This window comes from Carassius carassius, chromosome 14, assembly GCF_963082965.1.
Source record: "Carassius carassius chromosome 14, fCarCar2.1, whole genome shotgun sequence".
Lineage (NCBI taxonomy): Eukaryota > Metazoa > Chordata > Actinopteri > Cypriniformes > Cyprinidae > Carassius > Carassius carassius.
The window spans coordinates 33,719,333-33,746,394 of NC_081768.1; the positions used below are offsets into that span (position 1 = coordinate 33,719,333).

The 27,062-nt window shown below is 41.4% G+C and overlaps 1 protein-coding gene across 1 annotated transcript in view; it reads right to left on the bottom strand.

The window, feature by feature from the left end:
• The window catches only part of LOC132157533 (solute carrier family 12 member 2-like), a 38,983-nt gene that overhangs the window by 5,346 nt on the left and 6,575 nt on the right, over positions 1 to 27,062 (bottom strand). The window contains exons 2-23 of the mRNA XM_059566904.1: positions 20,668 to 20,787; positions 19,572 to 19,647; positions 19,268 to 19,363; positions 16,431 to 16,570; positions 16,229 to 16,339; positions 16,041 to 16,149; positions 15,457 to 15,581; positions 15,293 to 15,377; positions 15,047 to 15,213; positions 14,641 to 14,748; positions 14,401 to 14,524; positions 14,200 to 14,301; positions 10,376 to 10,531; positions 10,180 to 10,279; positions 5,733 to 5,844; positions 5,442 to 5,582; positions 5,149 to 5,255; positions 4,604 to 4,683; positions 3,908 to 4,030; positions 1,213 to 1,260; positions 796 to 918; position 1 (exon numbers count right to left, since the gene is read on the bottom strand). The exon at position 1 is cut by the window's left edge and continues 111 nt beyond it. Coding sequence (XP_059422887.1) covers position 1; positions 796 to 918; positions 1,213 to 1,260; positions 3,908 to 4,030; positions 4,604 to 4,683; positions 5,149 to 5,255; positions 5,442 to 5,582; positions 5,733 to 5,844; positions 10,180 to 10,279; positions 10,376 to 10,531; positions 14,200 to 14,301; positions 14,401 to 14,524; positions 14,641 to 14,748; positions 15,047 to 15,213; positions 15,293 to 15,377; positions 15,457 to 15,581; positions 16,041 to 16,149; positions 16,229 to 16,339; positions 16,431 to 16,570; positions 19,268 to 19,363; positions 19,572 to 19,647; positions 20,668 to 20,787 — 2,354 coding nt within the window. The remainder of the gene's footprint in view (positions 2 to 795; positions 919 to 1,212; positions 1,261 to 3,907; positions 4,031 to 4,603; positions 4,684 to 5,148; positions 5,256 to 5,441; positions 5,583 to 5,732; positions 5,845 to 10,179; positions 10,280 to 10,375; positions 10,532 to 14,199; positions 14,302 to 14,400; positions 14,525 to 14,640; positions 14,749 to 15,046; positions 15,214 to 15,292; positions 15,378 to 15,456; positions 15,582 to 16,040; positions 16,150 to 16,228; positions 16,340 to 16,430; positions 16,571 to 19,267; positions 19,364 to 19,571; positions 19,648 to 20,667; positions 20,788 to 27,062) is intronic.

The window sequence follows — 27,062 nt, forward strand, 5'->3', positions numbered from 1 at the left end:
CCTGATACACACACATTACAAACAACAATCAGACTACAACTACACACACTCTACCAGACATATCAGATTTATACTGTCATCTATTATTGTGTCAGTTCCTGAAAGAAACACTGACAGCTGTGACACAAGCTCTGATTTGAGTGTGTGAATGAAATGCTCTGAGCCACTTCACCGCTCGTCTGTGTGAGCACTAACAGCATTAAAGCAGCTACGCTCAGATTTACTCTGGCTCTGCTCACCTTCAGGACACGGGTGTGTGTGTGTGTGTGCGTGTGCGTGCGCGTGCGCGCGTGTAAGTGCGTGTGTGTGTGTGTGTGTGTGTGTGTGTGTGTGTGTGTGTGTGTGCGTGCGCGCGTAAGTGCGTGTGTGCCGTGAGCACCTCACAGAGCTCGATGACTAACACACTGTTCAGACACAGTTCACACACCAGCTGGGGGAAACATACCCTGCTGATGAGAACCGTGTTTAAAATAACATGAACAAAAAATAGAATAATAAATGGTTGTGTCTTTAACGAGAAATATCCCACGTGTGCCCTCGGTTTTAAAACGAGAGCTTGTGATATAGATGACACACATAAGAGCTTTCCTCTGACCTCACTGGACGGCTCCTAACATTAGCCAGGTTAAGTTCATACACACATCCTAATGTGGGAGTACACTTACACTTACCATGCTGCACACTGTGCCCTTGCTACATTTGTTTTTGTATCACATTTCAGAGAACAGAACGAATAGTTTCCAAAATAACAAAACCGTATCCAGAGTTGAGATCTGTGACGTGTTCTTCGCTCACCTCCGTCATCAAAAAGCCACCAGACGTCGATGGTGCCCTTCCCCTGCTTCTGCTGGAACTGCTGACTGGCGTCCAGCAGCCGCTGATCGGCCACATCCAGAGGAAGAGTGGGGCTGCGGTCATCTGAAACACACACACACACACACACACGCTCAGACTGCAGCTCGAGAGACCACTGACATGCAGCTAATGATCGGACAAACAGAAGAAAGGAAAGAGACGGAAGAAAGTCTTCAGCAGTCCTGTAGGAAGACACCGAGCATTAGATCACAGACAGGAAGTGACATCATTGGAGCTGAAACACAGGACAGCACATGTAGAGATGAAGGTCAGAGGTCAAACAGCAGAAACACTCATGAAAGCAGCGCAGGTCAGAGACAGAGTAAGCAGAGAAAGAGAATCAGAGAAGTGTCCTGCCTTTCTTCAACAGCGGCCGAGTGTGGGCTTTACCATCCTCTTCCTCATCTGGATCATGTGTGGAGAAAACAGAGGAGGGTTACAGTCTGCTAATGCTGCTCTGAGAAACATGTGTCAGTCAAACACAAAGAGAGGCTTGTTCTGCTGCAGGTGAGCGCACACACACTCACACTCACAGACACACACACAAACACAGAGACACACACACACACACTCACACTCACAGACACACACACAAACACAGAGACACACACACACACACTCACACTCACAGACACACACACACACACACACACAGAACACACACTCACAGAGACACACACACAAACACAGAGACACACACACACACACACTCACACTCACAGACACACACACAAACACAGAGACACACACACACACACTCACACTCACAGACACACACACACACACACACACACACAAACACACAGAACAAACACACACAGACACACACACACACACACACACACACACACACACAAACACACACAGAACAAACACACACACACACAAACACACAGAACAAACACACGCGCATTCCGAGTGGGTTTCGTCACCATGGTAACCCCTGAGTTAGACCAATCAGCTGTGAGCAAAGAGTCATATATAAATATATCGGACACACTAAAGCCAGTTTACACTGAGAGAAATTTAGAGACAGAATTGCTTGCCTTTGCTCCTAATGATTTATTAAATTTATATTATATGAATTATAATTATTTCTAAGTCATACACTCAAATAATCACCATATGAAAGGCACAATATTATAGAAAACGTTATTGAAATCAGCCGTTATTGGATTAAAATGTAAATTTGTGCTTCGGCCGATGTGAAATTAGGATCCAGCTCTGTGACCAGAAGAGTAACACACGTGTGCTCAGGGTGTGATAGTGATGAGATCAGGGAGTGTGCTCCTGATTCACTGAACACAGTACAGAAGGAGCGGAGCGCCTCCCCTGGGCTAATCAAACCAATAAAAGAGAGGCTCAAAGTGTGAACATATCACAGTTCAGCAAAATAGCTTCAGACATAATGGACTTGTTTTGATCACAGTCAGCTTCTTTAGCTGCAGTAGCTGTAATCTGATCCTAATAGGAATAAAAGCACAATCAGAATAAAAATGTTACATGTAAACACGTCAATCGGATTGAATTGGCCAGATCCGACTCAAAGTTTGATCAGATTGTAAGGGGTGGTTTATTCCTTTTGTAATCTGAGCGAGAGGACATGCAAACACTTGATCGGATTGAAAACTGAAACTGGAAAATACTGTGCATTCGCAGAGATGTAGAAATAGTGTAATGTCCTTGTTTAAGACTCATCAACAGACGACTGGTTCATGCACAACAGTTCATGTGCTGCTCATCTCCATTAGGACCAGAAGTAGATAAATATCACATGTGCTTTTAAAACAGTCTGTGACAGAAGAGGGGAACTGTATTCATGCAGTGTGCGCATGTCAAAAGAGTAACTCCGATCAGAAGCTTGTGACATATAAACGCACATATCTCTCAAGTAAACACTACATTCAGATTCGTCAGTCAGAATCAATTCATTCCGACGGAAGAAAAAAGTGTGCATGTAAACACACCTAGAGTCTGCCCTGATACCAACAGAGAGCAGATAGATCTGTTCCTCTGAGCACCTCAGTCCATGCCTGACCCCCACAGATGCTGCAGGGTGCACGTTTGAATAGAAATATTCCCAAACGTCAGAATTAGACACTGTTAACAGGGAAAGGAATGATCCAGCTGCGTGTGATGTTCACGCAGAACGTGCTTGTGTTCACAAAGATGAGACGTGGGCAGTGGAAGAGGAAAGCAGGAAGATGGGAGTTCAACAGCCCATGAACAGCCCATGTTCCCATAGAAAAACCAGCACAATCAAATCAATCCCTGTGAAGAAGCAGTGCTGTATGTCTGATACGTCATGTGTGTATGATGGTGACAGACTGAGCGCTTCGGTTCTTTGTTTTACACAACATTTATATCCTAGTTAATAATGGTCTACTGCTGTTAGAGACTCCAATCTGGACTTTTGAGATCTTTTTAAAGCATTTAAAAGTTGCTGAGCGTAATCACTGTGAGGAGTCTGTTTCATCTTCGATCCATGACTGTGTATCAGTCGCAGGTTTTCCATTCCAACTTGGATATTTTCCTGTCATTTTAAACTGTGTCCTGTTTGCACTAAATCAAGCAAGCATTGAGAAATCATATGTTGTCAAAGTTGTTCTAGAAGATTCAAAAGCTCAGCTCAGTTGTGTATGTCATGATGAGAAACTGGAGAAGAGGAGTTTGGGAATGAACTCTTCAGATGCAGACCCAAGCAAAGTTTCAACACATTGTGTTCTGAGAGAGAATTCACTAGAAACCTTTCAGGTTTGGCAGCTCTGCTCGTTTCCTCCAGTTTGCTCACATGACTGACCCCTGCCGATGTTTGTTATTATTCTGGTTGTTTTCTCGGGCTTCAGCGAGTGCAGACCCCCGAGTGATTTATCACAGACAGACGTCCCCAGCCTGGACCCCTCACAGCTGGCCCCAAAACACACCCTGGACCAGAGGGTCACCGCATGACTCCAGACAAATAAACTCATCTGCCTTCTCGTTTTCAGCAATTTCTACAACAACTGAATACTTAAAAGACACAAGTAACTCTGTGGTGACCTAACTTCTTCACCTTTCTGGAGCGCTGGGCTGTTCTGGACACTGGTGGCCTTGGAGGAGGGTTTGGACGAGTCTCCGTCCGAGTCTTTGCTCATGTCCATCGAAATAACCACATCCTTCACAGCTGAAGAATCATCTGCAGGAACACAGGGGAAGTTTAGTGTGAACAGGAAGTCCAGTTAATGACCAACAGGAAACGAGCTCACTACATGGACAATTTCACCCGGTAAAGCCTTACCTTTAAACAGGTGAAGCAGGGTAGGTGATGGGGTCAGAAACATGTTCACAGCCCCACATCAGTCACTAACTGAAATGCTCTACATGTATTTATATGTGTTTCTATTGTCTGTGGAAGGTGAGTTCGTCCAATCATATCCCTCGGTCCGAACATTACGATTGGCTGTCCTGCCTGTCTGTCTCATCAGTGTGTTTCAGTGAGAATGGAAGGCTTATACAGTGATGATTCATGAGCTGCAGTGGTCTCTGATCGTGTGTGTGGTCTGGACATCACTCACAGAGGGGGCTTGCTATCGCTAGCTAGCCTTTCTGAAATCACCTACCTTACCTTTAAAATACTGTGTTCCTATGAGAGGGCATGTAAAGCAGTCAGTGTTCGACTTCTTCACAATAAATCAACAGTGTTTGCCAAAGTATGTTAACTCTCTAAAAGAGACCGCTGAGTGTAGCAGTAACATGTGCAGCACTGTACCTTGGCCTTGAAGGTGAGAAATATCCAGTCCCTCTCGCAGTCTGAGAATGACCACACCGTACTGAAAATCAAACGCATCACTACACACACACACACACACACACACACACGTGTTAATGTCTGACAGGATGAAGACCCACACCATTTACTTCAAAGCTACATAAACATCTAGCAGACGTTCTTCAGCTGTACTACGAATACATCACCTGCACATCAATGAAATGTGCATCAAAGAAAATCATTATCAATTAAAATAAATGCCAGAAAACTAATTTGGAACATTTAAGCTTGTCCTGGAGTGGTCCACAACAGATCATGTACACACATCTCTGACAGAACTGATGTCTTTCTGACAGTGTTTGCCATCCATTCTCTCTTCTGTAGCTAAAACTACAACTCTGATGAGCTTTTCTCATCTGGAGACTCATGTTACGTAGATGAATAGCTTCACTATCACTGTATAAGTGTAACAGAAGCTGCTACCACACTGATTCAGTATGATTAGTATTAATACTGGATTGATTCAGACAGAAGGTGACACCCACTGCATCAGGTTTATGTAGGTCTCAACGTCCTTTATATCTCCAGTGTGCCAGTCGTTCTTGAAGCCGAGCACCAGCGTGTTGGGCCTCAGTCTGCCCAGACCAGCAGCCTGTCACACACACACACACACACACACACACACACAGTTATTTCTATAGGCTTTCATACTGAGCTCCTGGTGAACCCTAACCTCAGTTTACTGACTTTATTTAGCTTTTCTGAATTACAGCAACAGTTAGCATGTCCAATAATGCAGAAAAAGCAGGTTTCCTGAGGCGCACACACACACACACACCTGCAGCAGGTACTGGGTTCCTTGGCGAAGGTCTTCGGCCACCACAGGAGTGTAAAACGCCTTGGAGCTGTTGTGGAGGAGCCACCTTTGGTAGCGCATCATATCACTGTTCAGCTCTTTGAAGTTGGGCCGCCGGGAACTCTGGGAACGAACACACATGTGGAGAGATCAGCTCATGCTTGAAAGAGCCAATGGAGGCTGTGTACTTGTGTAACTATAATCTCTGTCCTCACAGAGTGTTATTATTCCAAGAACACACACACACACACGCAGGATTGTTCAGGTACTCACGATGCGCACGTGGCCGCACACCATCAGACCCACGTTCTTGGTGAAGGCATGGACCAGATGCAGAAGAGCTGGACGTGAGCTTGGAGCTCCGGTCATCACCAGACACTGTGGCCTAGAGGAGACCAGACACCATCAGAACACTGTGGGATCCACCACATCTGAGTCAAGCAGCACACATGTGCCACGCATCACATTCTCAGGACCTCTAGGGTCACCGGTTCAGTCGAGAGAGGGACACAAGCTCCGATTAGAGAGCTTCAAAGCAAATATGTTAAGAATAAAACAGGATTATGCAGAGGGTAAAGCTTTTGATGGGAAGGTGCTGTCAGAACCAGAAATCTTCCTCTCCTAGGTTCACGAAACGGTCGTCCATAAAATGCGTTGCTGTTCTGTTGTAAGAGATTCCTAAATGCATCTACTTTCAGAAGAACAAATTAAGTGCTTGTTCTTTCTCCTAGACACACACACATTAGAGCTGGGCGATATATCTAGCGCTAATCACGGAACCAGATTTACTGACTAGATACGCATGATCATATCGTTTATGATCATGCGTATCTAGTCTAGAGCCCGACCAATATAGCGGCCGGCCGATATTATCGGCCGATATAAGCTAATTGCATTTAAATCGGCATCGGCATTTATAACGGCCGATGAAACATGAGAAACAGAGTCTCATGCTTCACTCATGTTATGAGTGTTGCACAGTGTGCCCACCAGAGGGAGCTCTGCAGCTCCAGAGTTAACAACAGCGCCAGAAGTCCACTACAGAAGAAAGCGATCAACTGTTTTGACGGTGAGTCTGTCGTTCGTCATGTGAAATGATTGTAGATTTAGTTCATACCCTGTATATAAAAACTGTGTGGTAGTTCTAGCTAACGGTCCTAACATTATCACTTCTAAATATTCTGTAACATCACTTACAGCCGCTAATGCATTGCTATATTAGATTAGCCACAAAGCTAATACCATGTTTATCAGTGGAAGAGCGCGAACGTTAATAGGAGGTCAAACTATAACGTTAGCGTTTAACTTATTCTTATTCTATTGCGGTGTGTTTCCCACATAATGACCGCGTAATTGGGCCTTTCACACAGTACGCGGTATGCACGGCGCTTGCCGCTGGGTTCAGCGTTGCCCTTCAGATACAACGCGATTTGCGCTGCGCTATGGCATAGGCGGAGTTTTAAAAACGTTTAGCGGGAGCTCTTTCATAGTCTGTTCCTCCTCCTTTCGGTCAGCAGCAAACATGTATCTGTCCCGTTGTAAGAAGCGAGCGATAGCGCTAGTCCTGCTGATGAGAATTAAGAGAGAAGCAAGGAAGAAGAGGCTACCCTCAGGTCCAGAGAACAATTTGGTGAATTCAGGCTGGTTACGTTACTCTAACGCTAATAGCATCCTTTTTAGCAGGCCCCTTAAATGCTTGCTATTAACTTGTTTGAAGGTGGTTCTTCTCAAAATTGACAGCGGTGTGTTCATGACACTAACGTTAACCATTCAACTTCGAATTGATTCCGTAATCTTCCGGTAATAGTAGGCAAGACGATGTTCTGTGAGAGCAAATATAGTGTAGTTACAGTAACTACAGTAGGTGCGTCAGAAATGATTAAACCAGAGGGGACATGTAAATAAATGTGAGCTGAACAAGCGCTTTTTTTTTTATTTTTTACATATTGTTTCAAAGCAGCTTTACAGACATAACAGGAAAATGTTGAAATAATATTGTTAAATATAAGTAGGTAATACCTATAGCTTGACAAATAAAAAAAATATATATATATTTCTCATTTTTGCCTATGTAGGAGATCCCAGTTTATTATTATTATAATTCTAATGATGACATGAGTAATGATACATGGTGATATTATTAATACACATGCTTATTCTTTCTCTGTCTCTCTTTCTGCCTACAGATGGCTGAAAAAGGTGAATGCTGTAGCAGCAAAGTGTGGGACTACTTCTGCAAATACTTTAACTTTAGTATTATAATTTATTTACAATACACACACAGACTGTTAAAACCAGCTTCAACTGGAAGAAAGTAAAAGTGTTAAATGTTTAAAACCAGACTGTTTTTTGATCATTAAAAAATATATACTTTTGATGTGCAATTGTTTATTCATTGAGACTGTAATCTAAGGCTTTTTTTTAACATAGTCCATTCTGGAAAATGGTTTATACAGCCCACATACATAGAACAGGCAGATATTTTGCTATTGAATGTTGTGTAAGTGCAGTTTATAGGAAATGGGTCTAATATCCAGATTATTTTTAAAATCAAAATATCGGCTTATAAATCTTAAGCTCTTTTTGAGTTAATATCGGCATCGGCCCCCAAAATCCATATCGGTCGGGCTCTAATCTAGTCAGTAAATCTGGTTCCGTGATTAGCGCTAAATCGCCATCACCTGCTTATAATTGGAGCGGCATTTAATAGACAGAGCCATAGATCACTTACCAGCTACGCAATATCCCGTTCATTATCCCAGATGAATCACCTTCGATAATGAATGCGATATTTAACCCCTCCCAAAACACAATTGATAATTGAAAGGATTTCAGGGTTATAATGGGAATTGAATTGGATAGAACAACAGTAATAGAAAGCCGATAGGAACAGTAATTCCTATTGGAATAATGCCAAAAACAAAAAGGAATTTTGAAATGGTTTCATGGAAACTGTCAGAATTATTATTATTATTTTTTCAGCAGGGTAATGATACTTAAACTGTGCTGCACATTATTGACAATATTGAGCTGAAGCTTGACTTCCAATTTGAACAATTTTGAAAAATTTACTTTGAATTTAAAATCGCAAATCGATTCGCAATATCTTTCAAAAAATCACAATTACATATTTTCCCCGTATCGCACAGCCCTACTTCTGGTTCTAGTAAGAACTCTTGCTGCTGCATTTTGGACTAGCTGTAGTTTGTTTACTAAGCGTGCAGAACAACCACCCAATAAAGCATTACAATAATCTAACCTTGAGGTCATAAATGCATGGATTAACATTTCTGCATTTGACATTGAGAGCATAGGCCGTAATTTAGATATATTTTTGAGATGGAAAAATGCAGTTTTACAAATGCTAGAAACGTTGCTTTCTAAGGAAAGATTGCGATCAAGTAGCACACCTAGGTTCCTAACTGATGACGAAGAATTGACAGAGCAACCATCAAGTCTTAGACAATGTTCTAGATTATTACATGCAGAGTTTTTAGGTCCTATAATTAACACCTCTTTTTTATCGGAATTTAGCAGTAAGAAATTACTCGTCATCCAGTTTTTTATATCGACTATGCATTCCATTAGTTTTTCAAATTGGTGTGTTTCACCGGGCTGCGAAGAAATATAAGGCTGAGTATCATCAGCATAACAGTGAAAGCTAACACCATGTTTCCTGATGATATCTCCCAAGGGTAACATATAAAGCGTGAAGAGTAGCGGCCCTAGTACTGAGCCTTGAGGTACTCCATACTGCACTTGTGATCGATAGGATACATCTTCATTCACTGCTAGGAAACTGATGGCGGTCATATAAGTACGATTTAAACCATGCTAATGCACTTCCACTGATGCCAACAAAGTGTTCAAGTCCATGCAAAAGAATGTTGTGGTCAATTGTGTCAAACGCAGCACTAAGATCCAATAAAACTAATAGAGCGATACAACCACGATCGGAGGCTTTGTAGGCAATTCATATAATGATTTAAATGGTTTATTATTAAACGTTTGATTAGTTGACTTATGATTAAAATGAATGACTATTATTTGACCTAAATATGAGAAACATGGTTAGAATTAAGTTACATTATAGCAATTTAAACAGTGAGTTATAGTAAGATAAATATTCTTGTATAAGAATTGTATAAGATCAAGATTGTCTTGTATAAATCCAATCCTTTGAACTTTCTATTCATTGAAAAAAAAAAAAGTACCACACAAACTTTATATAGTGTAACATATCAGTTATTTCAAACTTTAATAATATTTTCATAATATTAGTGCTTTTAACTGCACTTTGACCAAAAAATCTGAATAATTTTTATTTAGTTAAATTACTATTTATTTTAACTTTGTAATTATTAATCATTAGTGAGTTATGATCCACGCCTGTGGAAGATTACAGATTTCACAGAAAAATCACAGTGTGTGATGAGTACAGACTTCAGGTGTGCGATTGGGCTTCAGAGTCAGTCCAAAAAAATCAAACATATCGGTAGGTGTGGAATTTAGAAGATCATCTTATTTGTCATTAATCTCTGAGCTATAAGGTGTGTGAATATAAAAGTGGTGGAGTGTACTCCAGCTGTTAAGAGTGAACATGAATGAGCTCCACACACAAATCAGAACAACCCTCACAAAAAAAAACAAAAAAAAAAACAGCTGTGAAACACCACACACACACACACACACACACACACACAGACAGAGGCCGTATTACCTGTAGGTTTTGATGTGGTCGGCTACTCCGCAAAGCTGTAAACTGTGTGTCAGGGCCTGATGATACGTCAGCGCTTGAGTGGACGAACCCCAGTTCACATCTGTAGGACCACAACCATTACCAGAAAAATCCCATCATTAGTACTGTGCTGAACAGACAACTGACTTCACACATCTCATTGTCCAGTCCACTCCACCTGGTTTCTTGTAGCTGACGTAGATGTAGAGGGACAGGACGATGACGTTGGTCAGGAGGGCCGCCCACCAGTTGATGATGAACATGACCACACAACACAGGATGGCCCCGGCCAGAGACACCCACATGTTGTAGTACTTGAAGCCTGGCCTCCATCCTGACCCACAAACATGAAAAAAACATTTAGAGAACTCCAGGCAGAGCCAAGGGATCTGCAGTACTATGGGTTAGGATTTGGTAACACAGTAAAAGGTCAAAATACCCTAATTCCAATGTATTGGAATGGAACAACTAAACAGTTGGGATAAAGGTAACAATAGTTCTTTGTGGAAGGAAAGTGCTAACGGTGCCATTCTGCCACGTTACATAACAGTGTGGGACACAAAGAATGGCACACGGGGACAGATGCTTGTGAAGCAGGAAGGGACACACATCTCTGTGAAGAGCGTCCAGAATCTGATCCACTGGGACACGGGATCTGATCTCCTCAAGACACTTCATACCAGGCTGTTAACGGCTCAAGAGCTTCTCGATGTTCTTCACAACACACATCACAATGATAGTTTACACAGCTGAAACGCATCAGTTTTGTAAAAGCATGAGAACAGAATCGATTAAATGAAGTTAGCACCAGTTAGGATACATACGGGAGGTTAAGAGGACTAGGAAGGTCCTGAACACAGGACACGTACTAGAGTTATGGGATTTAGTGAAGTCACGGTTACCTTGTAATGCTAGACACTGCGTGACATAAAGGGTACAGAAGCACTTTAAACATGAGATATCTGGAGAGTGGCAAAGCTACACGTACCCTTTACGTTCATGCAATCGTGTGCAGAGACTCTGTGTAATAAAGTGTCAGAAGTGAAGATATCTACCTGCTGGTCTTCTAGAGCTTTGGTATTGAGGGACAAACAAACCTCTTCACACAAAGAATAAAGAAATACATGAAATTATAACTTCAAAACAAGAAATACAGTCAATAACATGATACCATTCTGAAATTAAAATACTTTCGTTTTCAAAAAAGATGAGTAACACTGCCACAAGAATGAAAACTCTCTACAGGAAAACAAAAACTCTGCAAAGCTTGGTAAACTCTGTAAAGGCCCTGATATACTTTAAGAGAAATCAAAGAACGAACTGTCATTTCAAACAAAATCAGGCAAAACAAGGTTAGTTTTGGGAGCTTAAAACAGCTCAAAGTGAATAGACACTGGTAAAAACACTGACACACGGGACGAACTGAAGTTATTCTGACTGAAAGCAATACTATTACTAATATTTACCACTGTAAAGTCATGTATTGTATGAAGTGCTACATAAATAACATGGACGTGACTGGACTACTGAATAGCAGATATCACAGCCACATCGCAGTGATCAGATGTTTTCTTAACTGCTGCTTTCTCACTGCGGTCCTGTTTGTGCTTTATTTTGTTATTGAGAGGAAAGCGCACAACACATTCAAGTATTCACTCTCAGCAGCGTGGACGGGGTCTGGGTGTATATTATAATCACTGCAAAGGTATTTCTAAATTCTTCAAACAATAAGAAGCTATGAGTATATCAGGGTAATCAGATATAAGAGGCTTAGGAAAGATGGGAAGCCCATATTTTCACTGCATTCTCTCCATTTGAACACAAATTGTGGTGGTGTCTGCATTTATCCAGCTTGACCATCCTAACCTCACATTAACCCTAAACCAGCTGACCTCCACTGAGTAACAGCTGTAGGGTGCACTCACACTAGCACAGATGCCTTGAACCCAGTCGATCACACCGGACACGGTTCACATCTCCCAGTGTGAGTCCACCCTAACCCCACAGCTGCAAACCAGTCATGTGCTTGTTCAATACGTACAGCCAGAAAATAATGAAACTCACACTAATCACTAGTGGTCGACCGATAGAGTTTTTCTGACAGCCAATGCCGATATCTCTTAGAGAGCCAGGCCGATATAGAGAGAGACAGATTCTTATTTATTAGATTTTTATGTTTATTATTATTTAAGAAATTTGAAATCATTTGAAAATGAATTCATAAGCAAATAGTGTCAAATAAACATACTTCTACTTTAGATAAGGGGTCTCCAACCTTTTTTACCCCACGGACCAGTTATACTTGCGGACCGGCTGCAGGGGACGGGGTTTATACTGAATATATATATATATATATATACATATGAATTGCTTACCTGAAAAATCATTAAATCTGTGACACAAATATATATATTTAAGTCATGGATTAAATGATTTTTCAGGTAAGCAAGAAAAAAAAGAGCACAGAGAATGAGAATGCAGAGAAGGGTTTACTGACAATTATTGACGTGAAAGAGAAATCATCTCAGTATTCGGTCTCTGTCTGAAACTCGGCTCTGTGTGTGCGGCTGCTGTGCACACCACAAACAGAGCGTGAGCAACAAATCGACTTCTCTTTCGCTGCTTCTTCTTGTGTAAACGTGTAAATTGGGAAATGAATCTGCGGACCTCATGTGCACCGAGCTGTGGGACCTGGTCTGTGTGCGTCTTGGATCAACTGCGATACGTTTAACCACTAATAAATATTTATATGACAGATCAGAGCAATCATTCATTTACTAACTGAACATTTAATGAACACGACTAACTGCTCCAATCACTGCTGCCGGGTCGCTAGAATGTTCTGGGAGAAATGTGTGTGACTCTGTTCTTTATTGTGCATTAATGACTGTTCCAATTATTCTGTATTTTGTTTGTTGTATGTGATTGCTATGAAGTAGCAATTTGACAATTTCATGTAAATTAAATGTTCAATTAGAAAATGAATGACTGTTCTGATCCGTGGTCGCCGTGATTTTGCCAAGTAACACATGATCCTGGATCAACACTACCCCTACCCATGATTTATTCCTACAATCAGTGTGAAATGACAGCTGAATAACAATTGTGTAGAAGCACCTAACCCAGATCACAAGCCTAAAACAGATATTTCCTGAAAATGAATAGGAAGTAAACATTGTATACAACAAGGCACTCAGTAATCTGGGCAGTTTGTGTGCATTGGGAATCATTTTTCTTTCAGATGAAGCCAAGGTAATGTAAGGTAAAATGAGATGAATATGACAGCGTTCAGATGAATAAAGTGCAGCACAGTTTGAGATCAGGAGTTTAGAGTTTGTGGATCACAGGTCTCTGGTGAAGCTGAACTCTGCTCCTGACCGACTGACCGTCACGCAGAACACACACGATCTTATGATCACAAGATCTCACCGCTGGACTCCACTAGGTCTGCAAGCTTTGAGAAATTAAACGTTTAATAGACATTCAAAGATTTGTTTAAACCTCAAATGTGTATTTGCTGAATGCTTGTCTAGTTTAACAGCTGTATCTGATTATTAGTCGTATCAGACAGAACTGTTAAACTGATGACAAACACTGACGAGAGAGAATGAGCGCTGTGTCCTGTCTCCAGCACATCGGCCGGACACAAAAACTTCAGCGGTCGACCACTAACACTCATCAGGGGTTATAGAAATAACCCTATCATTTAACAAGGGTTTCAAATTCATGCTCATAAACATGGAGAAACATTCAGTTTCTCTTCCTGTGGTGGACGATCAGCATGTTTGAAGGTTAAGCCCCTGATTTCACTGACCGTCTAATGAGTAAAATGTCTGTTTCAAAGGCCCTTTTGTAACCCATTCATGGAAGCTCTGCACTTCACCTCTGTGTAAACCCGTCACGTGAGCTGGGTGCTGCGTACCATCCTGACACTAATGATATCTGATCTCTCTGTGCAGACATGACCCAGCTCGTCCCACCGTACACAGAGGAACCTCTTACCGGGGGAATTGGCCAGCGACGCGTGAAACACTGAGAAGTTGATGAGAGCGTAGGAGGCCAGGAAGAAATTGGAAATGATCGGGGCGATGACATTCAGCTCCGCTGGAGAAATTAAAAACAAGCAAGTGTCAGAGTGAGGGGACCTCATCAACCATCTGATTATTTCTACCAATTAAAGAAATCAATCTGTTTAGATCGTACCAATGACAATGAAGGCCAAGGCAATGCCAAAGGTGAGCAAATATCCTCGCAGGGGCTCGTTGTTCTTGCCGTAGCCCTTCCCAAAAACTGCAATTCCAGGGTAGATATTGTCTTTGCATAAAGCCTGAGGAAATGGAAGAATTCATCAAACCAGCAAGACCTGTTCTGACATCTCTGAGCTGACTCGAGCACTGGAGCGAAACCACACATTAAAACACACACAGCAGACGAGACGCCCACCTGGAAGACCTTGGGGGCGCTGACGAGAGACGCCAGGGCGGAGGAGAGGGTGGCAGAGAAGATGCCGGCCGTGATGAGGGGCCCGAAGCCGGACACCACACTCATGACCTGCAGAACAACACCTTCAGTCACACATCTCTACACACACTGATCACAGGCTTTCCTCCAAATCTGCATGTGCTGAGACTAAAACACTGTTTACTGAGGCCACAGGGAAGACGACTCCAACAGTCAAGATAATGAAACACACACAGATGTGAAGTAAAGCCTGGAGACTGATCACGTGACTGCGCTGCTTGAACGCTGCATGCTGTCTGCCATGTGGAAGAGCCTTTCATCAGGCTTTAAAATGTGGCTGAGGATGCTCACTAGGATTGGGAACAGAGTGATAATGATGATGATGTACCTGGAAATCATTGTGGAGGCCGAAGTCGCAGGTAGACTTCACACCTCCGGCTGCAGGTCTGCAGGAAGTGAAGTCGTAGCCCAGCTTACAGGCCGCACCAGTGCAGTTTGAACCAACGAGAGTCATGTTACTCTCGATCCCTGTGGCATCCCGCACGATGCTAGCACCTTTCAACAAATCGATCAGTACATCAGAGAAACATAATCCAGTAGTGCTCAAAACCAGTGGGATTCTGTTCAAGTGTACCTGCTGAAATGGCCACCCCCATGTACACGAGTCCTGTTATGAGGATAGCCAACAGCGTTCCTTTAGGGATGGCCATTTGAGGGTCCTTAAAGAGAAATCAAACAATTACAGACAAGCTCTGATGTAGAATAAATATGTGGAGAGGAAATGACTGCGACACTCACTGCTAGATCTCCTGAGATGTTGGCTCCAGCCAAAATGCCAGTGGCAGCCGGGAAGAAGATAGAAAAAACTGAGAAAAACGTCTCCCCTCGAAAGTCTGGGCCAAAGTTTTCCGCCAATATGCCCACTGAAAAAACAAGACACACCATAGAGAATACAAAACAGGAATGAATAAAGAGAAAACAACTGCTAACATTTAAACTCAAAACTCAAGTCACATAAAAACAAGGCCCAGTGGCCTTGGACAATCTTCAACTATTGTTCTTAACAAGTTGTGCTTCAATGTCCAAGATTTAATTTGGACATCAGGCAGCAATCAAGGTCTATTGTTAATTAAAATGTATTAATATTATACCATGAAAAACTAGCAAATCTCAGAAGCCTTGCATTCGTAGTTTTGAATTTTTATGTTTTCCTTCTCTCGCCAGTGAGTAATTCACAGCACGTAACACTGTTCGGCACAAATCATGTTTACTAAACACTGACACACAGCCTTTTACATTACAAATAAATACCAGTTCATAGCAGTTTATCATGTGCATGCAGCATAGCTTTCTATGAGTTTAATTTAAGAGCACGTTCTTACCATCATAGCTGAAGAAGCCAAATTTCTCCTTGGACTCAACAGGAATGAAGGCCCCAATGAAGTAGTTGAAGATGGCAGTGATCAAAATGACCAAGAGGAATATCTGAGCCTGTGAAACAAAATCATGATTTCACAAGGTCAGCACTGGCTAATGTTCAAAGATAAGTTAATATGCAGTAATCTCTTGCCTTGGCCTCCCACTCCATCCCAGCCACTGAGATGCCCAGAAGCAGGATGACTGTAATGGTCCCAACGATCCTGATGTCATTAATCACATCGAACATGAGTGCACCAGAGCTCTAAGTGAACACAAACACATATGATCATTTCATCTACACGCCCTCATATTAAAACAAACCAACCATTAGAAAACAGAAATGTGTCTCTTACATCGAGCAGCTCAACTACGGTTTCTGCGAAGCCCACGACGTACATAGCCACGGCCACAGCATTGGCAAAGGCAAAAATCAGACCAATGGAGCCGCCAAACTCTGGGCCCAGACTTCGAGATATTAAGTAATACGCTCCACCTGAAGAAAAGATATTACACCGATCACCTTTCTGAAAACACAATTCAAGAGTGATTTATTGGCTATCCTTCTATATCATTAAGACAACCTTCAAAATATTCTGAAATTATTTTGGTATTTTATACAAAAGTTGTTCATCATTTGCCAACTTTGACCTCAGTTAGTTGACACAAGACTCTGACAAATGAGTCTTTACACTGAACTCAAATCATTCACCAACCCTAGTCCTGCCCTTGTGTTTGTTCTTCAGTATTTTTGAGTGCTTTCAGGACATTTTACTGGAAAGACACTAAGTGGACTGTTCTATAACACTGACTGTGCTACACTGATAGTTTTGTTGTATCCCATGCGGTAGGGGTGGGAGGGTGGTGAATGTATTACTATGTATATCTGTACTGCCACAACACCTCTTTTGTATTGTTACCCAACAAGACCATAAAAATTGAGTACAAAAAAAAAAAGAAAAGTATTTTTGAGTGCTTTCTAAATAAACGGTTGAATAATTTAGGCTAATTCGATTATTGGCAGGCAAGAGCAAAAAGTAAAGCAGTGCGCCTTGTTGATGTAGCAGCAGTAGCCCAATCCATTGTGTGTCAAAATGATATGTGCCAGTGATACAGTGAGAAGAGGAACAGGCCCAGCACAAAACCCTGTGGTACCCCGTGGATAAGATTATAGCGGGCCGAGTTACCAATAACAGAGCAGTACTACCAACTAAACTGAAACATCTTTCCATATTTCAACCCGGTCTACAGATTTTCCTAATAATCAGGGGTGCTTGGATGACTGGAATACCAGGGAGTATTAGGCCTAATCTCAGATTAACGGCTACACACATCAGTGACAGCAGGGCTCTAGAGTGTGACCAATTACATTTTTCAATGGTGTGACTAAAAACAGACTAAAAACTAGATCCATGCATTTCAGCCTTAGCCCCTTTGAGCTGGGCTTCGGGCCAGTTTTCACGCGGGACAGGCCTCCGACCTGTTTTAGACTTTTACTTTTATATTTTATACATCCATCAATTAGTAAAAAAAATTGCTGCGCTGGTTGAAATAACACGAGACCATGCTACCTTTTGGATATAGCGCACATTTATCTGAGACTAACGTTTTAACATTGTTAAACGTTCATGCTTGAACGGTTTTATATCTATAGATTTTATTTTAGGCAAGTCGTGATGATTTGAGAAGGCTAAATTTATCAAACATAGGTTCACCGTCTGCCACTGGCCGCTTGGTCGTTACTTAAAAAAAACTAAAACTTATATTTAACAAATAAAAAATGCGCCAAGCGTTTTCTAAATTAATTTAATTAAAAAAAAATAAACCTCAATGAAATATAATCACTTTGCTATTACATACAAAACTGAGCTATTGTAATAGCTGAGACAGTAGTATAAGCTGTTTAGGCAGTGTTTATCTGTTCAGATCAGACACTAGAGCCTCCTTCATTCAGACACAGTGAAGATCTGATCAGGATCAGTGCAGAGGAAGATTGTGCTGCTAGAGAGAGTCCAGCTGGTTTAGCCAAGGCCAAAGATCAAGAAGACCAAACTACAGGAGATGGTCATGCGAGGGGCATGTGACTGCAGTGGAGGATAGTCCATAAGACATTGAGTCATGATATGTTCAGTTTGAAGGGCTTATAACTCTTCATTAAATTTCATTTTTATTTCATTTATCTTGAGATGTTTTAAGTTTAAATTTCAGCTCAGTGAAACACTTTAAGCACCAACACTTTTTCAGTAAGTTACCTTTCGTGTAAAATTGTGCTTCAACTAAAGACCTGTTTGTTGACCAGATTGATAATCATTTAGGCTACAAGTCAATATTTTCTATATGGACAGCGATTTTAAAAAAGTGAACTTGTAAAACTGCGGTGTTAAATGCGATGCGGTTGAAAATTTGCGCACCAGTGCAACCAGTGCAGAAAGTTAGTCTAGAGCCCTGGATAGGAAGCATTAGTACTAACAAGCATGCAGTGCTGAAAAATTAAATATGTAGAGTACTGAATATAATGTTCCGATGAGTGACCGCTAAATATCACTGAGGATCTCAAACAGCCCTGGTGAAAAAAACAGCATATGCTGGTTAGCTATGTTTTGAAGCCTGGCAGCTGGTCTGAGCTGGTTTAAGATGGTCACGTGCTGGTCCTAAGGAAGGTCCAGTTTAAACCAGCTTTCATGCTTCAAAAAATAGCTAACCAGCATATGCTGTTTTTTTTTTCAGCAGGGAAACCCAATCTCACACACACACCCTCCCATGACTGGGTTAATAACTAACACCTGAGGTGCTCATTGAAAAATATTGATTCACTTCCACACTGAAACAAAAACAGTATCTAGATGAAGGCCTGCAGAGAGGGACAGATATCCATTTCTGACTTCCACTGAACCTCTCAATGGACAGAGAGAAAAACCATCTCCCAACACTCTACTCACAGGCAATTAAAAGTCTTCATTCTATCGTTTGTTGTGTTTTACATCTGCCCGTAGATAAGCTTAAAATGTCAACCCACTTAGGATCACTTGTGTAGAGTAAACAATTTAATGTTTATAGAAAATCAGCATTTATCCACATTGTTTCATTAATGTGTGTGTGTGACGGTTCCACCACAGGGACCTTTAGACTGGTCTTTGATCCAATGCATACTGTGCCAGTGCACATTTCATTTTTATTTGTATTTTTGTATTACCTCCTCGTACAAAGCCATTGGTGGCGATCGCAGAGGTGGAGCAGCCCGTGATGGTAGTCACTACAGTGGCCATGATAACAATGATGCAGGAATACGCTGTGGAAATAAAAAGGTGAAACGAGTTCAGCACTAAACACTAGCCGTTTGCAGTACTTTTCCAGTGTTGGAGCTGCTAAATGAGCGCTGACCGCTCACAGCCACACTCAACATGTGCATGAGAAATGACTGCAGCTGGATGGAAAACACAAGAGTGTGCTTGTGAATTGAAGTGCTAATTCACACGGCCGACCAAAGTCAAACCTACCAATTCCAGCCTGGCCCACGATCCATGTCATTCGAATGAAGAGCATCACGCCCCATATGTTTAACATGCAGCGCACCTGCACAGAGGAAGATGCAGTTTAGACTCATGCTGACAAAAACATCAAGGACCAAAGCCGTTTCCCAAACCTCCTTCACCGGGACGATGAACGCTGGACAGGAACTCATCTGTGTTTGAAGGAAAGCTGCGGGCGGAGCTCTCTCGACGGCTTGTGTGCGTCATGTCCGTTACAACAGAAGACTTCATCACTGATACATCAACACATCTACAGGACACACAAACCTGCCCAGAGCTCCAGAAACAGTTTTTTATTCCATCTGGAAAGCATCTAGAACAATCTTTCAGTGACATGACTACAGTTCTAGTTGGATCATCTTTCTGGAGGGTCATGCCATGTTAACCAGCTCTACACGGCCAGAGATAACAGAGCAGTGAGCCACTCATTCACACTGGGAACACTGTGTGTTTACATCATGTTGGAACAGCGTGAAAGAATCGCTTACTGATCCGTGATACAGTTTTTGGCTTTTCTTTTCACTGAAGCATGAGCAGAAGTTTTCTTCTGAGGTAACGGACATTACAGCACAAAGCCTGTCGACGGAGAACCCGGATCAGTCCTTCAAGCTCATCTGAACACTATTCCTGCCGTGGTTTGAAAGACACTTTGGATGGAGATGAATTTTCACTTGTCGACACTATGAGAAGCTGTTTGGTGTCAAATGTTTGGTGTCAAAGACTGGGAAGGTGAAAATGAGGACAATTTTAGGGACAAGGAAGGCCTGTCCAAATATTGACCAAGAGACGAGAAGCAGAGCTGATCTGTGAACCATAAAGCTTTTACTGGATTCACACACGTCTGCATGAGCAAAGCCACGGCTTGTTGAGAGTATTAGCATATTAAACCTTACAAGAGCACGACAGTTTAACACACAGCCTCTAATGAGAGTCTGGACAGGCAGCAGATATACACCAATAAAACAATTATCCCCCACAGCAGACAGATATTACGTTATATTCATTCCCATCTCTGATTTAGTGTGTGTGGCACTACTCTGAGACTCAGGTGAAGTCCTCTTACCAGCACTCCTTTGATCCAGCCGAACTTCACCACTCCTTTAGACTCGGAGGCTTCTTTAGCCGCGGCCTCCTCAGCAGGAGTCAGGTCCTCGCCGTTAGCAAAGCCATCCTCGAACGGCTCCTGCAACCACACACACACACACACACACACACACGCATGAACACATCGGTGTATAGAGGAACATCCAGTGAAGAAGCACTCAAGTAACAGTCTCTCTTGACATAGTTGTTTATTTCAGTAACGCTGCAGTCTGATGGGAGATTGACCCAACATCAGGTGGCTAATGCAAATGAAAATGAACTGTAATGTCCAGCAGCACAGTTAGCTGTCCTTGTGTCTGTGAAAGGTCAGAAACAGGAAGTGTCTCTCCTCCACAGAAACAGCCGCTCATTATAGCTCGTGCACATCCACACACAGACTTCACAACACCGGAGCACCAAAGATCCTGACAGACGGATCTCTCTTCACTCCACACCAGCACATTTCTTCAGGATTCGTGTCCTTGACCAAACGAGCGAGTGTTGATGGGACTCACATGTGACTCTGAGTGGAGTGGATGATGGCCGGTGGATGCAGGACGGACTGTATTACACACCTAATGACTTGGAAGCACTTTATTAATATTTTCCGCTCCACACAACCTCTAACCCATGATGAATAACCTGCTGAAGGTGAGGATCTAATAACTAAAGTGATCATTGGTTATAAAGCTGTGAAACTCTATTCTATGACTAATAGACAGCATACAACATGACCTAATTCACAGCAGAATCTAATAACAGAATGAACAAAGAATTTCAGCCTAAACAGCATTTTATTTTGATTTTTCTTTCCTTTTGTTTTAATATTTATTTATTTTTTTAAGTTCAGTTTTGTTTTCACCCAAATTCCATTTTAATTGGCCTTTTAGCAATTTTTTTAATTAAAAAAAATATATTTTTTTCTTTTTCAGTTTTAATGGGTAAACTAAATTTCAATAATGTCTAAATAATAAATCATTAAACGTTTAATTGCATAACATTAAACAATAAATTGAAAATGTAACAAAAACTAAACATTTTCTAGGGCCTTATCAAATCAGTTTCATATTTCTGTTTTTTTTTATTTCCAGCAGTGGATATGGGAAGGAAAATTAGCAAACAATATACCAGCAGATAAATCTGGTGATACCTAAAAAACAACCCTATCAGCTGCTAGCGTTTCCACTTTGACAGACATTAAAATAATATGATAGGACACATCAATTGTCAATATCAAGCAGCAAAACTGGAAGCTTTACCCATATAATTTACAAATGGCAGTTTCCATTTTTACATCAGGAAAAAGGTGGATAGACAGGCTCTAAAAACTGCTAGGGCAGAGCATATCCACAAACTCATTGAAAATAACCAAAACAATCCAAGGTTTTTATTTAGCACAGTGGCTAAATTAACAAATTACCAGACGCCACCTGATTCAAATATTCCACCAACGTTAAATAGTAATGACTTTATGAATTTCTTCACTGATAAAATAGATAACATTAGAAATACAATAGCGAATGTAGATTCTACAGCGTCTAACACTTCAGTTTCATCCATCGCACCCAAAGATAAACTGCAGTGCTTTACAAATATAGACTCATCTGCTCAGATGGAGTTGGGGAGGTCATTCCACCAGGAGGAAACATTTAATTTAAAAGTCTGTGAAAGTGATTATGTGCTTCTTTGGGATGGCACAATCAAGGGACGTTCACTTGCAGAACGCAAGCTTCTAGCGGGCATATTAAATTAAATTTAAATTAAATTTATGCATTTAGCAGACGCTTTTATCCAAAGCTACTTACAGTGCATTCAGGCTAACAATTTTTACCTATCATGTGTTCCCGGGGAATCAAACCCCCAACCTTGCGCTTGTTAACGCAATGCTCTACCAATTGAGCTACAGGAACAGCATATAAGTCTCTACAGCGATATCGTTGACTTGATTGCAAATAAATGCACAGATACTATTTAACTGAACAGAGATGACATCACTGAATACAATGATGAACTGCCTTTAACTATCATCTTTGCATTATTGACACACTGTTTTCCTAATGGATGTTGTTCAGTTGCTTTGACGCAATGTATTTTGTTTAAAGCGCTATATAAATAAAGGTGACTTGACTTGAAGTAATGAATTTAAGTAAAGGGGTGCAGAGCCAGTGCTAGTTTTGTAGCCAAACAATGTCTTGAATTTTACGCGAGCAGCTACTGTTAACCAGTGTAAACTGATAAACAGAGGTGTGACGTGTATTGTTTTCTGCTTATTAAGAATTGTCTAGAAGATCTGCAGAGAGAGCATTGCAATAGTCCAGCCTGGACAGAACAAGAGCTTGAACAAGGAGTTGTGCAGCATGTTCAGAAAGAAAGGGCCTGATCTTCTTGATGTTGAATAAAGCAAATCTGCAGGATCGGACAGTTTTAGCAATGTGGTCTGAGAAAGTCAGCTGATCATCAATCATAACTCCAAGGTTTTTGGCTGTTTTTGAAGGAGTTATGGTTTATGTGCCTAACTTGATGGTGAAATTGTGATGAAACGATGGGTTTGCTGGAATCACAAGCAGTTCTGTCTTGGCAAGGTTGAGTTGAAGGTGAAAGAGAAGAGAAGTGGTCCAAGAACTGAGCCCTGAGGCACCCCAGTAGTTAGATGTTGTGACTTGGACACCTCACCTCTCCAAGATACTTTGAAGGACCTATCTGATAGGTAAGACTCAAACCATTGAAGTGTGGTTCCTGAGATGCCCTTTGCCAGTAGGGTTGATAGGAGGATCTGGTGGTTAACCGTGTCAAAAGCAGCGGACAGATCAAGCAGGATAAGTCTTTCACCGATATCTATGAAGAATTTCAGTCAACTTCCAGGCTCCATCATCTCTTTAGCCAAACATTCACATACAAATCTCATAACCTTGAACTCCAGTGATATCTGCTCAAATGCACATGATAATTGTCTGCTTGGTTTGAACAGCAGCTATGCTCATTCTTCTCGGTTTCTGTCAGAGGATGGGAATCCTTAGGTAAAGCTTCAGTCTGGATCCAGCCCTTATGAAGACCTGAGATGAACGAACACCTGACAACAAACAAAACTACCACATTTCCTGTAAGTTTGATCACAACATATAATCACTGCTGTTCACTGTTTGCCTGAATGCATGTCATTAACTATCTGTGTGATTTTTTTATTATTGTACAGTTCTGCCATATAGACTTCACTTTGCCATAATCACTGCTGATAATCTACTTCTAAATTTAATGTAGAAACTGAAGCTGCTTTGCAACGATTTGTTTCATGAAAGACGCTCAGAAACCATCCCTCCATTGACTCATGTCAACAGTGATGCAATTATTACAGAATTTAAGGAACACAAGTTTGAGGAACAGAAATGCAGCTTTGATACAAAAATGATTTAGTCGAGCATGTTTCCTGTTTTGTGTTTTCTACTACGTTTCCTGTAATATATAGCATGCCATGCTAAAGCATTTCACAATAAGACCAGGAACAAGAATTACGAAAGTGAAAAGTAAATGTTGGCTAAAAACTTTAAAGATCTCATGAGATGTCATCTGTGCAGCACTAAATATCCAGCAGTTTACTGAAATGGAAACTACACTACAGACTGGAAATCGGGAGTCATGAACAGCAGTGTGTAGATGCTGCACACACACACACACACACACACAGACTGTGCATCACACTGTCATCTGTGAGATCTGAGATGTGTGGTCACACACAGCTGAGAGATAGTCATCACTGACAACATTTAGCAGTGTGTGAAAACACCCAGTACAGAAAACAGTGCAGGCTCTGGATGCATTCACTGCACACACACACACACACACACACACACAATGACTGGCTCTCCTAAACTGGATCCTGCTTCTGTCTGTGCAGTGTGAGATCTACAGCAGCTTCATGTTGGAGACTCAGAGAGCCATTGCACAGAGCTGCGGTCTCCAAACCGTCTGAACCAGATCAAACCAATCCTCACTAGAGACGAAGAACACTGAAGCTGACTTCTTCCATGAACCGGCCCAAACACTAAAAACCTTGTTTGGAGGATATGAAAACTGGAGCAGTGTGCTGAAATGCATGAAATAGTGTAACAAATGTAACTATGCAGCAGGGTAGCTTGAAGAAAGAAAAAGTTAAAACTCAACTTTAATCGAAATACAACATACATAATGTGATAAAAACCATGACTTCTGCCATGAGTTTGAACAGCGGTCTGACGGGACGTGACTGTGCTTCCACAGAATCCTGACTCATCAGCACTGTTTTCTCAGGGAGGGAAGCTGATGGACTGATCTGAAAGTAAACACCATAATTAACATGGGCACAGTTTAGAGCTTCAAATGCATCATGGGAAAACAATCCCACCACGGTCTCAATTAGGCTACTTTGCGGCTCCTTTCATCTCGCTTTAAAAACTGCACATCTAGTTTGATGTTGGCATGGGAACGATCCAGAGCCGCTCTAAACAGGAAGTGAGCACGGCTGCCAGGCATCATCTGGCAAACGGCCGATCAGAAGCAGTCACGTGGTCAGGAAACGATATCATGCAGCCGTACACAATCAGAATGATGCTGACGTCACATGAACGCACAGCAGAAGCAGCACATGTCCCACATCTGCCGCATGTGTGCGCTCTGGGAAACACACACTTCCTGTGCATGTTTATCTATCAAGCTTCTGCCACATACTTTCTGGAGGGAAGAAACAAGCCCTTGTGGTTGGAGGACCTTCCTGATTACAGGTTAGGGGGCTCATGTTCTCATGTCAGTTAGGTACAGTAGACTGGCCTAATGTGAATCTGGAAGACTGGGACGGCTTGTTCTTATGTGACTGGTTACTGACACACCGCAGCGCTCAGATTCACAGCAGATGAGGCTTTCACACATTGTAAAGCTCGGAGGATGACTTGAGTGGAAAACAAGCCCTTCCAGAGCAGGACATGTCAATATAAATCACAGACATCTGAAGTGGGTTTATTACTTAATATCCAGCGATACCATCGACTTGATTAGAAAGAGAACTATTTAAACTGAACTGAGCTGGATGATGAAAAATGAGTGTTTACTATAGTTCTTCTGCATTACTGACACACTAGTTTCATATTTTATACTGTAAAGTGCATTGTCACAATCTGTATTGGTAAAAGCACTATATAAATAAAGAGGACTTGATCTGATCAGTGATATGTTCAGATCAACACACAGTGATTTCTAGAATGTGCCGTCTCATTATTTGTTGGTATGACATTATTCATACAGATCTACAATTATCTCAGTACATTTATTTTAAGTTTAAAGGCAGATTTTTGCTCCTATCCAGACTCTATGGTCACAACATGACAAAAACCTTTTTTTTTTTATATTTCCACTTTTCCAGTCCTTTTTCCTTAACAAAATCAATATCTAGTCTCTGCATGTTTTAATGAGTGATATTATTATTTCCTTTAAGGACAAGAGGAAGTATCACCTTTCTGTAAGAGAGCTCTTAAAAGCCTGGAGGAAACCGAATGTGGCATTCTCAGGATGGCTGGGAGGAGTTTAAACACACACACACACACACACACCAGTGTCCAGATCTGATATCTGAACATGAGCTCCTAACACATCTCCTTCAGTACAGCACCGCTCTGTTAGTATTAGTGTGAGAGTGAATAAACCTGAGAGAATCAGAGGATAGGGAGAGAGGCATTCTTGATATCCAGAAGGGTTGTGAAAGCACAATAAGGCCTCACAAGTCAGCCTTAATTCAGTGCTTGCATGAAGTCTGACACACACACACACACACACACACACACACACACTCATAATTAGTGTACCGTGTATGGATTTGGTTCTTTTACACTATTTACTGTGCTGCTTCCCCAAATACACAGAAGATGACTGGTTTGGTAAATAAACATGTAAATACCGGCTAGAAGACTTGAGTGAACGTAAACCGTGTTTCAGTCTTAACATGACAGCAGCATGACCTAATAAACCCGTCTCATTAATGTTCAGAGAAAAACACCGTCTACACTTGGTTAAAGAGAATCATATTAGTGAAGACAAGGCAGTGTTTACATTAGATATGATTTTAACATTTCTGTAGCATTTCTTCCTTAAATACCACTGGTAAATGACATTTAATATAAATTTAAAATGTAAATTTATGCATTTAGCAGACGCTTTTATCCAAAGCTACTTACAGTGCATTCAGGCTAACAATTTTTACCTATCATGTGCTCCCGGGGAATCGAACCCCCAACCTTGCGCTTAATATAATAACTCATTTCCATTTATTTCATTTATGTAGGTTGAATAACATTTAATGTGTAATATTTTTATTTAGTTTGAGTTACAATGGCCACTGAATCCTTCTCAGAT